The sequence below is a fragment of the Synchytrium microbalum genome, assembly GCF_006535985.1.
Source record: "Synchytrium microbalum strain JEL517 chromosome Unknown SmJEL517_scf0003, whole genome shotgun sequence".
NCBI lineage: Eukaryota > Fungi > Chytridiomycota > Chytridiomycetes > Synchytriales > Synchytriaceae > Synchytrium > Synchytrium microbalum.
In genome coordinates, this window is record NW_022158352.1 from 430,453 (window position 1) to 444,720 (window position 14,268).

Here is a 14,268-nt window from a genome sequence, read left to right on the forward strand (position 1 = left end):
TTTGCTGAAGCTTTATAGTGGCCTTGAAACAATCTCAGGTGCCTCAGTTTTCCAGCGGTTTAATGTCTATCAAAGATAGGATCAGTTTGTATGCCAAATATATTGAATGCCGTATGATATCACGAAACATACATGATTGAATGTCGGCTATACAATATCTTTGCAATGTAGTTTCATTTTGAAACTCGAACTTCAAGAGTTAGTTGACGAGTCTACAAACACGTCAGTTGATAATCATTCCGCTTATACCATCGGAGCAAGTGTGACAGTTGTTTCAAGAAGCTGTTTCTGAACAGTAAAACCACGTTCTATCACCAAATTTGCATCAACTTGTTCACGCCTTTCAAATGTCTGTTTCCACGGTGGCTATTAAGCAAGGTAGCTCATCTCACTTGGAGTGAAGATGAAGGCAATTAGAAACATACTGTGCACACGGAACTAGGTGACCTCTCCCCTTCACTAGTCAGATCATCGACAAAAAAGTCCACTTCTGCTCAAGATCAAACGAGACTTCGAAATTGACACCAAGGAGTCAGTGAGGAATGAGGGTTGTCTCTTCAATGCAAAGGAACTACTTGTGATTTTATTCAACTTTCATCCATCTCATAAACAATGACCCTTGACACCACATCATGTATACATATTGTTTGTGTGAGTGCTTTACATCACTCCTAGACAAAACTTGCATATCAAAGCTGCAAAACTCACAGAGCGGAAAAGTAGAAGAATGCCTCGTTCTATCGTTCTGTAGAGAAAGGACCATTGTTGTAGGAGATTGGTCGAAGACAATGTCTGAATGTTGAAAATGTTAAGAGGTCTTAACTCAGCCTCAATCCAGCAAAATTACTCGAGTACGCCCGTAGCATACATCAATATGACCATCAGAAGTGCAAAAGCAAATTGCCAAAGATCCTGTAAAACTGGAGATTAGCAGAGATTTGAATACAGGAAATGAGGTTAAGTTCAAGAGTGTTTCATCAAGTTCATTATCATCAAATGATTGCATCACAGCAAAATGAGATATTGTGTTCCAGAGTTCTGGGTTGACTGCATGATTGTTCCAAAGTTCCTCGACTGCATGATTCTTGACAGTGTTTTCGCAGACATTTACATTTAAACTAGAAGTGTACAGCAAACACACTTCTTCTCGATGCGATCTTTGAATTGGGAGATTGGCTTCCATTGTCCCTGTATGCTGATAATGTTTGGTCAGTCAAAAGACGAGTAAAGACATTAAACTCCATTTTTCAAACCTCTTGCAATGCTTTGACCAGCTTGATCAATTGAGCCAGCAGATGGACCATATGAGGTGGCAGCTGTAGTGCTGTTTGCGGCAGGTTGTGGTGGCAATGGCATGTATGGAAGAATGAAATAACCATTATGCGCTATAAACCTCTCTTTGCTTTCCTTTGCATCACTGCTCACCCTGCTGCAGCTGGCAGCGACAACGACGACGACAACTTTGCCGGTGACTTACGTATAATTCCAAACAATCCACGATCCTTTCTGTCCACAACATTTCAGCTTCGGAAGGCATTTGTGAGAATTGTATTTCATAAACTTGGGACGTTTGAGCTAGACTTTCAGTGAGGAATGGCTTCTTTCTTAAAAGCATATCGTCTTTTATACATTTCTTTATCAGCATAATGAATCTTTATAAAATCGCCATTACAATCTCCTCCCTTTTTTAATTGCCTCCAACATTCAACAATAGATTGCTGGCATTCCTACCACCAGGCAAGTATGTAACGTTACGAGACTGACTTAATTGAGTAGCGATTTCCTTTGAAGCTTCAATACGACGTAATTCAACGTGTCCCTGACCAGCTCGTGTCAGAGCCTGACCAATGAGATCTGCAGCTTGAGCTTCACCTTCAGCTCGAATGATGGCAGCTAATTTCTCTTGTTCTGCTTTTTCGACTACGAATCGAGCTCGTTCTGCTTCTTGTTGAGCTATTGATGAGGAGTGTTGTTAGGAATCATGTAGGACATGATATGAATAAATAGAAGATGGGTATTTGTGCCTGCAACATACCAATTTGTTTTTGCTCGACAGCGTTTGTAAACTCTTTACCAAAAGTCAGATGAGTCTGTTAGAAGTCAGAGTTAGCAATCTTGCGCAAAAAGGTGCAATTGCCGACTCAAGGGGGTACTCACTATAGACACATCTTCAAGGACAATGTTGAATTCACCAGCTCTCTTCACCAAGTCTTCACGAATACGTTGCGATACCTGTTGAGGGCAAAGAGTTGAATTAGCGTTGTGGAGCGACAAAAAGATTGACCTGGAGCTCTGTGAGTGACTGCCATCCCTCAGCTTTCACATCCACCATACAGTAATCCTATGTACGTACCAGTTCTCTCTGGGTAATAAGCTCACTAGCATCAAACTGTGCGACAATAGCCTTGAGCACCTCATTACCAATGGAAGGCAAGACACGTTCGTCATAGTCTTCACCGAGACTCTGATAAATGATTGGCAGTTTCTCATAGTCTGGACGATGCAGAACTCTCAGAGTAAGTGAGATCATCTGCATGTCTTTTGATCCCGTCGTGGTTGGAATGTTGCGAGGTTTTGTGCGAACATCGTAAATTATGGAGCGTTGGAGCCAGGGCACGAGGAAGTGAGTGCCTTCTTCGACGGTGGTTGGGAGGATTCCTCGTACTCGATCAAAGAGGACTGCTCGATGGCCTCCTTCCACTATGCGATGGAAAGTGTTGGTTATATGGTTGAAAATGGGACTGGTACGTGTCAATTCAAGCTAGATGGAACATACCATTGTACATGGCATTTGATAGACCGGCTACAGCCAACCCAGCTGGGATTGCAAATCTTGCGAGTGCCTCTAGTGCCGTTCCCAATGCAGCCATCTTGTTTGTCGAGTTGTCGTGTTTTTTGTAAAGAAGTAGTAAAGCTTGCCAGCTAAGAGCGACAGGTATGTTCCAGCGCGTACGGAAATGGGCTAATCGATTTATATACGTGTCATATGATTGCTCCCGTCTAGAAAACACGAAATCATTTCATATTGACCAAGCTTTCGGCATTTGATCCAAACGAGAGAAAAGGAACTGACTTTCTGCACGCTTCTATAGAAAAATGACCACTGTACTCGGTAGCTCATCTGATGTAGCTCAGGAGAATCCATCGGGTGCTTCTATTGATCAACCGGAGGCAGCTACATCTTCAACATCTGCAGCATCAACGTCAAATCGATCCAATTCAAAAAAGGCTGTATCAAGCACCGCCGAATTCGGATCAAGAGTCCTGACTGATGAGACTCGTATGATGGATTTCAATGCGTGGTAATGGTTCAAAAGAAACAATCGGGCAGCGTAATTGTCTCCTCTTTTTTGGCACACACAATACCACTACAACGAACACATCATGCATCGCAAATCATAGGGATCAAGTGGAATGGACCGAGGAACAAGAATCTCATGCACTAGCTCAAATCGAAAAACAATCTAGCTATTCAATGCCTGTCGAGTTACAAGACAAGTATGAGCAAGACGCTTCTACCTTTTGGGACCAGTTTTATAAAATGAATCAAGACAAGTTCTTCAAGGTGATTAGCAGGGAACTTCTTTGATGTATCCTTTTTTTGCTATGGAGAAGATCATCGGTCGTCTGATGTGGCACTTGTATTGATTTCGTAGGAGAGAAACTGGTTACGTGTAGAGTTTCCAGGTAGATGATTGTGTCTGTTTGATCCTCCATCATCACTAGATAATACTGCTTTTTTTCGCGCTTAACTTCAAATCCTGGTTTCCTTCTAGAACTGTTTGAAACGATGAGTGCCAACACATCCAGTCGATTCAACATATTTGAAATTGGATGTGGAACAGGTACGATAAAGATGAGTTCCATTATGGCACGGGAAATCAGGGGGTTTCAGGTATTTGTAATTTTCGCACCTTTTCCCTCATGCACATCACCCTCTTCCAAAATAGGCAGCACAGTCTTCCCACTCCTATCAGAAACCAAAGACGCAAACGCGTTCATATACGCTGCTGATTTCGCACCTACGGCTGTAAATCTGGTATTGGAGAATCCGGAATATGATGACAAGAGATGTTGTGCTTTTGTTTATGGTGGGCAAACATTGGTGACCGGTTTCCGTGTTTTCTTTGTCGCTCTGGCTTCTCATGCTTCTCGTATCCTAGATATAACGTCAGACACCCTCCCACCTCAAATCAAGGAAAACTCACTGGACGTTTGCTCATGTATCTTTGTGCTGTCTGCTATACATCCAGACAAGATTGATCGTGCTATAAATAATCTGTATCGGGTAAGCTCGTCGTTTACGGTACATTTATCTAGAGTAACTGAATTCTTTTTGTTCTCTGTTATAGTTACTGAAACCTGGTGGTCTCTTACTGTTTCGCGATTACGGTCGTTACGATATGACGCAGCTAAGATTTAAACCTCAGAGACGGATACAAGATCATTTTTATGTTCGAGGTGATGGGACGCGATGTTACTTTTTTTCAGATGGTGAGAATCACGACCAACAAAAACTTCGATCGATCAAGTCGTACACTAATAAATCGGGTTGTTTCTATAGACGAGATACGGAATCTGTTTCGTGCCTTTGATGTTGTGGATGTATCGGTGGACAGAAGGCTACTTATCAATCGGTCGAAACAGCTGAAAATGTATAGGATATGGCATCAGTGCAAGTTCATGAAAAAGATGGATTCTGCATGATATGGAACTCGCCCATTTGTAAATAAAAGCAGCACTCATGAACCACACCAATACATATAGAATGATGGAGAACACACACTCTCTGAATATGACGCTGATGGTAATTCCAGAACGCAAGTTGTAAACGCCACTGACCCGTGCTCCTTTTTTATTGATATATACAGAATCTATTTAAATCCCAAGCAAAGAAACTATCTCTGTTTGATAGAATAATAGACTAAACACGCTCTATAAACACCTCGCGGGTGGTAATGTCAAAACGCAAGTTGTTACATCTCTCGGAATTTCATTTTGTTGACATAGTGAATCTATTTAAATCCCAAGCAAGCAGACGTTTTCCTTTTTTGACAAAAAGATAGAGATATAGAGCAAAACAACAAGGAAGAAAGAAAATGAGGCCACCACATCCATACAAATCACATACACCCACAATCACACAATCTCGTCTACAAGGTGAGAGAATGCGTGTACACACCGAGGGCAGCGGATGCAGCACCAGCAAGACCTACTATTCCCGATTCGATAGGGTGCAAGTTCAATGCAGAGATTGGTACAGTGATATCGAGAGCGTCTTGCAAAAAGTTGAGGATGATGCCAGTTCGTTCCCTATGATAACAGACAGAAATGAGGTTTTGGTGAGCAAGACAGCGACAAAACAACACGAGAACATGTCCGATAACGTGCGACAAACATCCACACAAACTAATACATCACGCTTAACGAACTCACTTTTCTAAATCTCGGATTTCCTTTTCAACACCTTCATCCTTGACATTCTTTGTAGCAGCAGATCGTCTAGCCTTGCTAGCCAAATCCAATCGCACGGCGTTTGTTCGTAGCTTATAGATTCCACCGATGATGGAACACACCAAACCAAACATCCAAGCTTGCATGGCCTTTTCAGTAATGTCTTTGGGGTTTGAGAGTTTGACGATTCCTACAGTGTTGGCCTAATATGATGTTGTGTGCGGTGAGTATCATGTCTGGGTCACACTTTTTTGCTTGAGAACGCATCGACAAGGAGGAGAACAAAACAACCACAGCAACGTCTCGCAATGTCCCATCAACTTGAGACGTACCCAACCCAAGTTGTCATAAGTCAGCCATAAAGCCAAACCAGATAATTTTCCAGCGGTGGTAAACCGTACGACAGGATCCTTGACACCCCAAGCTTTCTGGGCACCTCGTAGCATTTCCAATTGACGTCCGACATTCATCACTATGATTAGAGTTGGTGAGTCGTGATTGACCAAAACGAAGGGCCACTCGTGCAGAGCAATGTCGATGATTGTATCCACTCTCCACCAGTTCCAAGCTAACAACACCCCACTCTCACAACACAAAGTCAATACATCGATATGGTACTCACATTTCCTTGCAATACCCAAATGGGTCTTCAACTTTGTGATCTTTTCAATGACATCCTTGTCTGCACCTTCTCGCTTGAGATACCATTCGAGGAATTGAGCAGAGAATTGGGCGAATCTATAGAATTGTAGCGAATAATGAGATAACAAGTAGTTAGTATTCAGTATATAGTTGGATTCAACAAGCCTAAAACCCCAAAAAGACAAGCAATGTGGTTTTCACCACGGAACAATGCAGAGCTAGCTTAGAGAAGTAGCAGACAAGCGAGCGGCATACACTCACTTGTTAATCCTGTCTCGCCCGACGCCGGTGCTCAGGAACTTTACTGTGAAATCGGCCATGTCTGTCTTGATATTTTTGTGAAAATGTGTGACTCAATTATGTCATTGATCAACGAAGGAGCGATCCTAGATCAAACACATAACGAGGAGACTCTAGACACGATCAAAGCGCCAAATTATACGTATTGGAACCCTTCTTCAATTATCAAGCATCGCTGTATCGAGCGGATTTCGTTTGTTTACAAAATTCAGCTTTTGATGTCAGGCTCAAGCTCATTTCTCGTTACATATTTCAATGAAAACGCGTAATAATACATAATGAAGACCCTTCGCTATAGATAGATAGCTTGTCCAGATAACTTGTCGTGTCCCTCCACATCAAAAACAACCAAATCGCAGCTCTATTCAACCCCAACAAGGATGGCATCATCAGGCACACTTGCAGCTCGCCTCGACACTATTGCAACAACTGCTCCTCAAAAGGACAAACCTGCTCTATATGTAGAAACTCTCAAATCCATCCTCACCACGTCTGGAACATCAAGCACTTCGCCAGAGCTACATAGAAACATTACCGAATTTCTAAACCATTCCACTCAAGAGTCTATTGGTCTGGTTGTATCTCGGGGTATATTATCCGAATTCATTGCTCTGGTGTCTGAATGGGCAAAGACATTGGACCAGACTGGTGTAAGGCGTGTATGGGAGTTAGCATTGGAGAGTGCAGGCAATAGAGCTGTTGCTTTTGAAGATCAGGTACAACAACGGTGTTGACTGCAGTTGATGAAAGTGTATTGATGGGGCTTGATGTTTTGTGCAATATCAGACTCACTAACATTCACACTCTTCAATGTAGATCTCATCCATCAGGGAAAAAATTTCAGACATATACGAAGCCGAAGAATCATGGACTGACGCTGCTCGTGCTCTCCAAGGAATCCCACTAGACTCGGGTCATCGAGCTGTATCGGACGAATACAAACTAGGCATCTACCTTCGCATCGGTCGTCTCTTCCTCGAAGACGACGATGCAGTCTCGGCCGAAGCATACTTGAACCGTGCCTCCCTCCTAGCTCTCTCCGGTAGTCGTCTAGCCCAACTCCAATTAAAAGCATCCCAAGCAAAAGTACTCGACTTTCAACGTAGATTCCTACAAGCCGCTCAAAAATACCATGAGTTATCATATACCGCTGAAATGGACGACGATGAACGTGTAGAGGCACTGACTCAGGCTGTTGTGTGTGCTGTGCTGGCTGCTGCTGGTCCACAACGTAGTCGAATGCTCGCAACGCTATACAAGGACGATCGGGTACGGGAACGACCACAACTCAAACAACATGGTATATACGCTATATTAGAGAAAATGTATCTAGATCGAGTATTACGTACCACCGAAGTCCAGGAATTCGCTTCATGTCTCAAATCTCACCAACTAGCTAAACTCGGTGATGGAACTACTACCGTACTCGATCGAGCAGTCATTGAACACAACTTGCTCTCAGCTTCCAAACTATATAATAACATCCACTTTTGGGAGTTGGGATCCTTGCTCAACATCTCTGGCGACAAGGCCGAAGAGATTGCATCTCGTATGATTGGAGAGGGCAGGATGACGGGTCGAATTGATCAGATTGAGAAATTGATTTATTTCGTCGTGGATGGTGTGTTGCTGACTTGGGATGCTCGTGTGGCGGGTGTGTCGCATCATGTTGATGGAATGGTGGAATCGATTGTTGCCAAATATCCATCTTGGGCTACTGGAGTTGCTGCTCGTGTTGGAATGTGATAAGAATTTGTGTAAGAGTAGGAAAGTGTGAGGTAGACAGGTAAACTATATAGGTCGTGTGAGGTATACGCTGTACAAAATAAACTTTGCTCATATATAAGTCGTAAATCACGTTCAAAAGACGTGGCATGTTGAGTAGCGAGTAACGCGTGTTCTAGAATCAGGAATCAGGATACGAAGATAAGCTTTAGCTGCTTCTCTTCCAAACTCGTCCAATCTTCGAACAGTTCACCAAACTCTCAACTCCAAAACCAACAAGCACACAGCAAGAATGAAGGTCTATTGTCTCGCAGTCGCCCACCAGTCAGGCGCCAAGGCCACATTACTGGCTGCAGAGTATGAACTATCTCAGTTCTCCTTCTTTGAACGTGGCAGGCAAGTTATCATTTCACCACTTTTGCAGATTAGATTATAGTATGAAACCAACTGACGTGCATATTATGATAGTGTCAAGGAGTTTATGGGATTCTTTGCTATAACTGTATCAGACAGGACAGAGCCAGGCACCAGACAGAAAATCCAAGAAAATAGTATGTGTGATGTAGTTTTTGATTTTTGGGTGCCGCCAAACATTTTAAACAAACGAGTGGAGGAATGATTTAAATAGCAGACACTTACACCATGCTATACAAATCATCTACTTTACTCTAACCTCTCTCCACACCGCCTCTCTCTCTTTCAGACTATGTCGGCCACGTATATGTTCGTCAAGACGGCCTCGCAGCCGTAATCGTAACAGACGCCGAATACCCGCAACGAGTAGCATTCTCGGCTCTAAATCGTCTCATTGACGAATTCTCAACAAAATTTCCCGAATCTCGTTGGGGTGCTTTGAATCCATCAAATACTGCTACAGTCTATCCGGAACTCAAACAACATTTGGATCGCTTCCAGGATCCGCAGGGCGCCGATCCGTTCTTGCGTGTGCAAAAGGAGCTGGATGAGACAAAGATTATATTGGTATGTTTTTGTGTGGGGGTGTGTGGTGTGTTGTTGAACAATCTGTCGTAATTCCTGTTCGTTTTTTTTTGTCTTTGCTTTTCCCCGGTTTTGGTCACATTTGTGCATTAACAACGACGCTCTTCCACCAATTTTGAATCATTTATAGAACAAGACCATGGAACAATTATTGCAACGAGGAGAGAAACTAGATGATTTGGTGGCTAAATCTGATCAATTATCGGCCCAATCTAAAATGTTTTACAAGACTGCCAAGAAGACTAATGCTTGTTGTTGTAAGTGTTGTTTGTAGTGGTCTCGATAGTGAAACATTGATGCTGATTGACTTTTTTGCCCTTGGTAGATTAAGTTCAATTTGTTCATGCACATCAAATCAACCGTCATCATTTCAAACAACCCAAACGCGCTCCTTGTTTTAAATTTGCATATATAGAAACCCAAAAACCCAACGCCGTGTAATCTGATACTTTTTTGATATAATTTTCTTGTTATCTTTGAACAAAAAAAAAATGCAAAACACCAGCTCAAGCACCACATTTAGTTCATCTATTGACCTTCTTCCCCGACCTCTCGAGCACACTAGTCCGTTTCGTGGAAGGAGAAGTAGTCGACGATACTGCATCAGGTAACGGTAAACCAGGAACAACAGGTTCCAACAAGCCCAACACCATCTTAGCTCTTCGACCCGTCTTGTCACCTTCTTCAATCGTGATGCGAACCTTGATTTTATCAAAGACTCGTATCTGGATGTATCCAGCAACAAGGATATTTTGTTCTTCATCGTACACGAAGGGAGAGACTCCTGTTTTGGGTGATGCGTATACAAAGCCCTCTACACCAAACCTAAGGAGATGATTGAAAAGTGATGAGGTTTCGTAATCGTTTGAAAATACAAATTGGGAAAATGGTGGGAATCACATACTCTGGTATCATGGCAGTAAATCCATTCTTCATGATTCGAATGACATATGCTTCTCGATCCAATGCTTTTCCTTTAAAGAATCGATTCGTATAGATTTCTACTGATGCTCGAGATGCCTTTTGTGCTTGTGTGTGTCGATAGTTGAGATCTAGTGTTTCAAATAAACAAGTTTGACAATTGGCTCAGAAGGGAAATCAAGAGAAAAAAAGCCCTGATCGAATAATTCATCTTACTTTCGCAAGTCTCCTCGACTCGAGCCTTGTTGGTCAAATCAGCCGAGTAGACTTTATCATATCCTATGCACGCTGCTAATAGACGATGTACTACGAGATCTAGAATAAACACAAGCGAATTTGGAATGAGTTATGACTTGCGAGCACCAAAAAGGCAGCCAGTCAAAAACAACTGCCTTTGCATTAAAGCACAGGCTTACCCGCATATCGACGAATGGGAGATGTGAAATGAGTATATATCTCACTAGCGAGACCATAATGCCTAAGGAAGGTGGAGGTCCACAGGTCAATGACACTGAGGAAGGCCAAAAAACCGTATAGAGTTGCATCATGATTGCAGCTTACACAAACTCGGATTCAGGAATGGTTCCTGAACAGAAATAAATAGCTTGCATTAAACATCTTGTAGTCACAATTCGTAACAGCTTGTTAAAGTATGGGTTGTCTGCTTTCTAGAAATCGGCAAGATGCAAAAGATATGGTTACAACTCGCATGATTCTTTCCTGTCAAAGAATTTCTTATACTTACTGAAGCACGGTCAAGAGATTCTGCCAAAGTCTTTGATGTATCAGTGTTAATTGAAAAGTCACCGACGGCAGCAACTGCCTTTTTCAACACATCAAAGTTATCTGAGGGTGGACTTGGATGTCGTCTGCAATTCCAAAGAGAAGAGAAAGTATCATTACATGATTTTCAGTACTGACAAAAAACAGCTGTTCCCGGAATCTCATCTGACCTGAGGACTGACGACTCTGGGAACATGCTATAAATCTTCTTGGCGACATAGATATTGGCGAGTAACATGAATTCTTCAACCAAGGCATTGGTTTCCTTGAGTTCCTTCATTTCTACGGTGCAACACAGCAGAGGTTTAATCAAACCAGCGAGAAAATATTGGAGACGCACAAACTGTAGATACCTGGCTCTACAGGATCTTGAGTCTCTTCAACACGATCCTTCAAATTGAATCTAACTTCATTTGATGCTAGAGTCAAGGCGCCAGCAGCTACTCGTTTAGCTCGTAGCTTTTTAGCCAGGGAATTCAAGAGTTTGATTCCCATTGATACTGCATCCGTGGCATTCCTAAGAGTAAAACAGTGTGGTCTCAGAACAAAAAATTTGGATGAGAGTACAAGAACAATTGACTTACGAGTCATCTAATCGCTCTTGAGCTTGATCATACGTCAAGGATGCTCTTGATTTGATTACACTCTTGGTATATACACAATCCAGAATCTCAGCGTCTTCAGTCATGGTCTAATTACATACGTGCAGCAGGAGTAAGACATCATGAAACCAAGATTTCAATTGAGACCCATGGATCGTTCGCCTTTTGCTCAACCTACCCAAATGCACGAAAATGCAAGACGCTCCACATCAGATCGAATGGAACACAAATCTTGAATAAAATTGATTTGAAAGTAAGTTTCGGAACGCCGTCACCATTCTCTTGCACGTTGACAGTACTAACTGGTTCCCAATAATGAAGGTAACATATCGATACGCTTGTCCACTAAATAGACAGTAGTGCCTCGAGCTCGAGCTTCATCGTCCATAGGTGTACCGGGCTTGACAAAATTGCTCACATCAGCGATATCTGAGAAAAAAGTAAAGGTTTTGACATTAGAAAAACATGGAACTTGTGGTGTAATTGGACGAGCAACTTACGAACTCCAACTTGAATCTTGCCATCTGGCAATCGAATAGCATGTAATGCATCATCAATATCCGTACATCCTAAAACGATGAACGGACAAGATATGAGTACGTCAAAAGCAAACAAAAACGACAACGAAAGAAAAATCTGTTCATACCAGGAGGATCAATACTACAAATATCAATATGCCGAAAGTCTTGACGATTCTCAAAGTCAGTTGATTTGACCACCCAAGCTTCGCCCTCGACTGGCAATGAAGCATTCACTTGTTTGGTAAATGGTTCATAAGACACATCATATTCCAACAAGACCACTTCAGTTTCTGTAGAGGCATCGCCAGCATCTCCTAGAGTCTTTACAAAATGTCCTGATGGATAACTATACAAGAAGCGAGAGTCAGATTGAGCAGAAAACGAGGCGTGCCAAAGAAACCCAACGAACCGAGATGTTCTAGACCACACATCGACAGCGACAAGTATACGTTTGCCCAGCAAGTTTCTAGCTTGTCTTGTTTGAATACGAATTCTGGGAATCCTCTTATCTATAGGATTGACAAAGACTGATTGAAGGGTCGACGTGGTCACTGTATCTGCAACCATCGTGCCATCAATCGATCCACAATAGGGACGCCAGTTTCGTTTGATGATTCCTACAATACGACCAGATGGTCGTGCCGTACTTGGAGCATCGACGTCCATTGGAGTCGTTTTTGGGCCAGCTTTACTTGAAGCTGATTGCTGTTGTTGAGATGATTCAGCTGCTGCAGCTTCCACGGCTTCCTCATCTTCCTCTAAGGATGCACAAAAAACGTTTGAATACTCATGGGCAATGAAACTCTCAGTCAGAATTTTCGATTTACCTTCTTCTACAACCAGCTCTGTCGCCACAGACTTCCACTGACTCTCTGGAAGCAGTTCTACAGCCACGATATCACCATGCATGGCACGATTCAGGTTGCTACGACCGACTATGGTGATGTTCAATTCTGGTGCATTCTCCTTCCTGCCGAAGACAGAGCCCTGTACGGAATTGAGACTGATGAGCATATGGAACCGTCAAACCCAGTCTTTTTCGGCTATCGAACCTCCAAAGAATTGTGCGTGGTAATATTCAGTTTGCCCTTGTACAAGACACCGGCATTCAATCCTGCGACAACCTTCTCTGCTCGATAATGCTAAACAAAAAAAAAAAAACGTTAGCGATAAAATCAAAATTCAACATCGGTCATCATTTAGAAGATCTACCTCATCGTATGTAAAGCGTTTGTTGTCTGTGACTTCCTCAGATTCATCAACGGGGGCAATCATATCCACCAATTGTGGCTCTTTTGTTATTGATTCAACATATTGTCTCACTATACGAAAAACAATCCTTTAGCACAAAGTCGTGATTGCTTTCTCATGACAAGACATTTACATGGAAACGAAAGAAGGCCTGCAGCAACAGCCTTTTCACGATTTGCCTTGTCGTTGGTCAATAAGACAACTGTTCTAGCACCACCGCTGCTATTCTTTGGTTGCTGGAGATGATGTAGATACCAAGCTATAGTCATTCGAATAGCTCGATCGTTGCGATCATTGGGTGTTTCATTGTCTAATCGTTCCACATGCGTTTCTCTGTAATAGCAACAACAGTCAACCCCGTTGCTGTAACAGTTCGTTTCGTACTAAAGGATGACCTACCTGGCATGTTCGTTACTAAAGACATAGAAACGACGGGCTTGATCTGCCACTAATGCTCTGACACGTGTATAAACAGGCAAGCTTCGATGCCGTAACTCGTCCAATACTGTTTGTAGTATAATCACGTCGGAGAAAGCTGGATGCTCCAATACGTCCATCTAGTGTTGTAAATTTGTTAATGGATCTGATCTTAAGTTTCTCTTCAAACAACCTTTCTCAACCAACCTGATGCAACACGATATTTGTATCCGGTATTATGTAATGTGGTGTTGCTATGCATGAATTCGAGTTGGCTGTTGGTAGTTTGTTTAGATGGGGAGTGACTTGTTCGACACAAATTCGGCACGCATCAATGCCACAATAAATGTCATCCCGTAAATCTATACGATGTGAATGATTCAGCATTGATCTGGCTTAATAAAGCTCATAAATGACTTACAATGCTCCTTTACGATCTTGATGACTGTTCCTTTCTTGGTCTTGCGAACAAATGACTATTTTCGTTGAAAAAAGCTAGTTAAGCTTCGAGCTCTAATATAATACTTGTGTTCGTACTTCACTCATACCTTGGATTTCAACATTGTTTGGCTGGTTACTAGCACTACTAGGGTCTAACAGCTTTCTGATCGGCTTTTATTAGCAGGTTGGAATGTTGAGACAAACCAACAGAA

General features: G+C 42.4%; 6 protein-coding genes across 6 annotated transcripts; 3 read left to right on the top strand and 3 right to left on the bottom strand.

Annotated features, from left to right (window-relative positions):
* Positions 1–1,687: 1,687 nt before the first annotated feature.
* Positions 1,688–2,870, bottom strand: SmJEL517_g00898 (uncharacterized protein; the record flags this gene model as incomplete). Its single annotated transcript, XM_031166826.1, has 5 exons — positions 1,688–1,953; positions 2,036–2,090; positions 2,158–2,232; positions 2,354–2,700; positions 2,777–2,870. 5 exons carry the CDS (start codon positions 2,868–2,870, stop codon positions 1,688–1,690), a joined length of 837 nt encoding a protein of 278 aa, XP_031027230.1.
* Positions 2,871–3,096: 226 nt separating this feature from the next.
* On the top strand, positions 3,097–4,707 carry SmJEL517_g00899 (uncharacterized protein; the record flags this gene model as incomplete). The annotated part of the gene is made up of 7 exons (XM_031166827.1): positions 3,097–3,302; positions 3,403–3,565; positions 3,657–3,687; positions 3,777–3,845; positions 3,951–4,288; positions 4,353–4,461; positions 4,565–4,707. The coding sequence occupies 7 exons, from the start codon at positions 3,097–3,099 to the stop codon at positions 4,705–4,707; spliced, it is 1,059 nt and encodes a 352-aa protein (XP_031027231.1).
* A 446-nt stretch (positions 4,708–5,153) lies between these two features.
* Positions 5,154–6,416, bottom strand: SmJEL517_g00900 (uncharacterized protein; the record flags this gene model as incomplete). The annotated part of the gene is made up of 5 exons (XM_031166828.1): positions 5,154–5,313; positions 5,437–5,657; positions 5,787–5,926; positions 6,077–6,192; positions 6,358–6,416. 5 exons carry the CDS (start codon positions 6,414–6,416, stop codon positions 5,154–5,156), a joined length of 696 nt encoding a protein of 231 aa, XP_031027178.1.
* Positions 6,417–6,776: 360 nt separating this feature from the next.
* Positions 6,777–8,142, top strand: SmJEL517_g00901 (uncharacterized protein; the record flags this gene model as incomplete). The annotated part of the gene is made up of 2 exons (XM_031166829.1): positions 6,777–7,112; positions 7,213–8,142. 2 exons carry the CDS (start codon positions 6,777–6,779, stop codon positions 8,140–8,142), a joined length of 1,266 nt encoding a protein of 421 aa, XP_031027179.1.
* Positions 8,143–8,413: 271 nt separating this feature from the next.
* On the top strand, positions 8,414–9,450 carry SmJEL517_g00902 (uncharacterized protein; the record flags this gene model as incomplete). Its single annotated transcript, XM_031166830.1, has 5 exons — positions 8,414–8,478; positions 8,590–8,672; positions 8,825–9,102; positions 9,251–9,377; positions 9,446–9,450. 5 exons carry the CDS (start codon positions 8,414–8,416, stop codon positions 9,448–9,450), a joined length of 558 nt encoding a protein of 185 aa, XP_031027176.1.
* A 194-nt stretch (positions 9,451–9,644) lies between these two features.
* SmJEL517_g00903 (uncharacterized protein) lies at positions 9,645–14,178 on the bottom strand (the record flags this gene model as incomplete). The annotated part of the gene is made up of 22 exons (XM_031166831.1): positions 9,645–9,945; positions 10,025–10,172; positions 10,258–10,356; positions 10,458–10,519; positions 10,603–10,709; positions 10,787–10,910; positions 10,995–11,106; positions 11,178–11,341; positions 11,409–11,515; positions 11,605–11,657; positions 11,730–11,855; positions 11,927–11,995; positions 12,073–12,293; positions 12,357–12,705; positions 12,775–12,934; positions 13,000–13,089; positions 13,160–13,269; positions 13,332–13,531; positions 13,598–13,755; positions 13,823–13,977; positions 14,037–14,091; positions 14,164–14,178. The coding sequence occupies 22 exons, from the start codon at positions 14,176–14,178 to the stop codon at positions 9,645–9,647; spliced, it is 2,985 nt and encodes a 994-aa protein (XP_031027177.1).
* Positions 14,179–14,268: the final 90 nt, after the last annotated feature.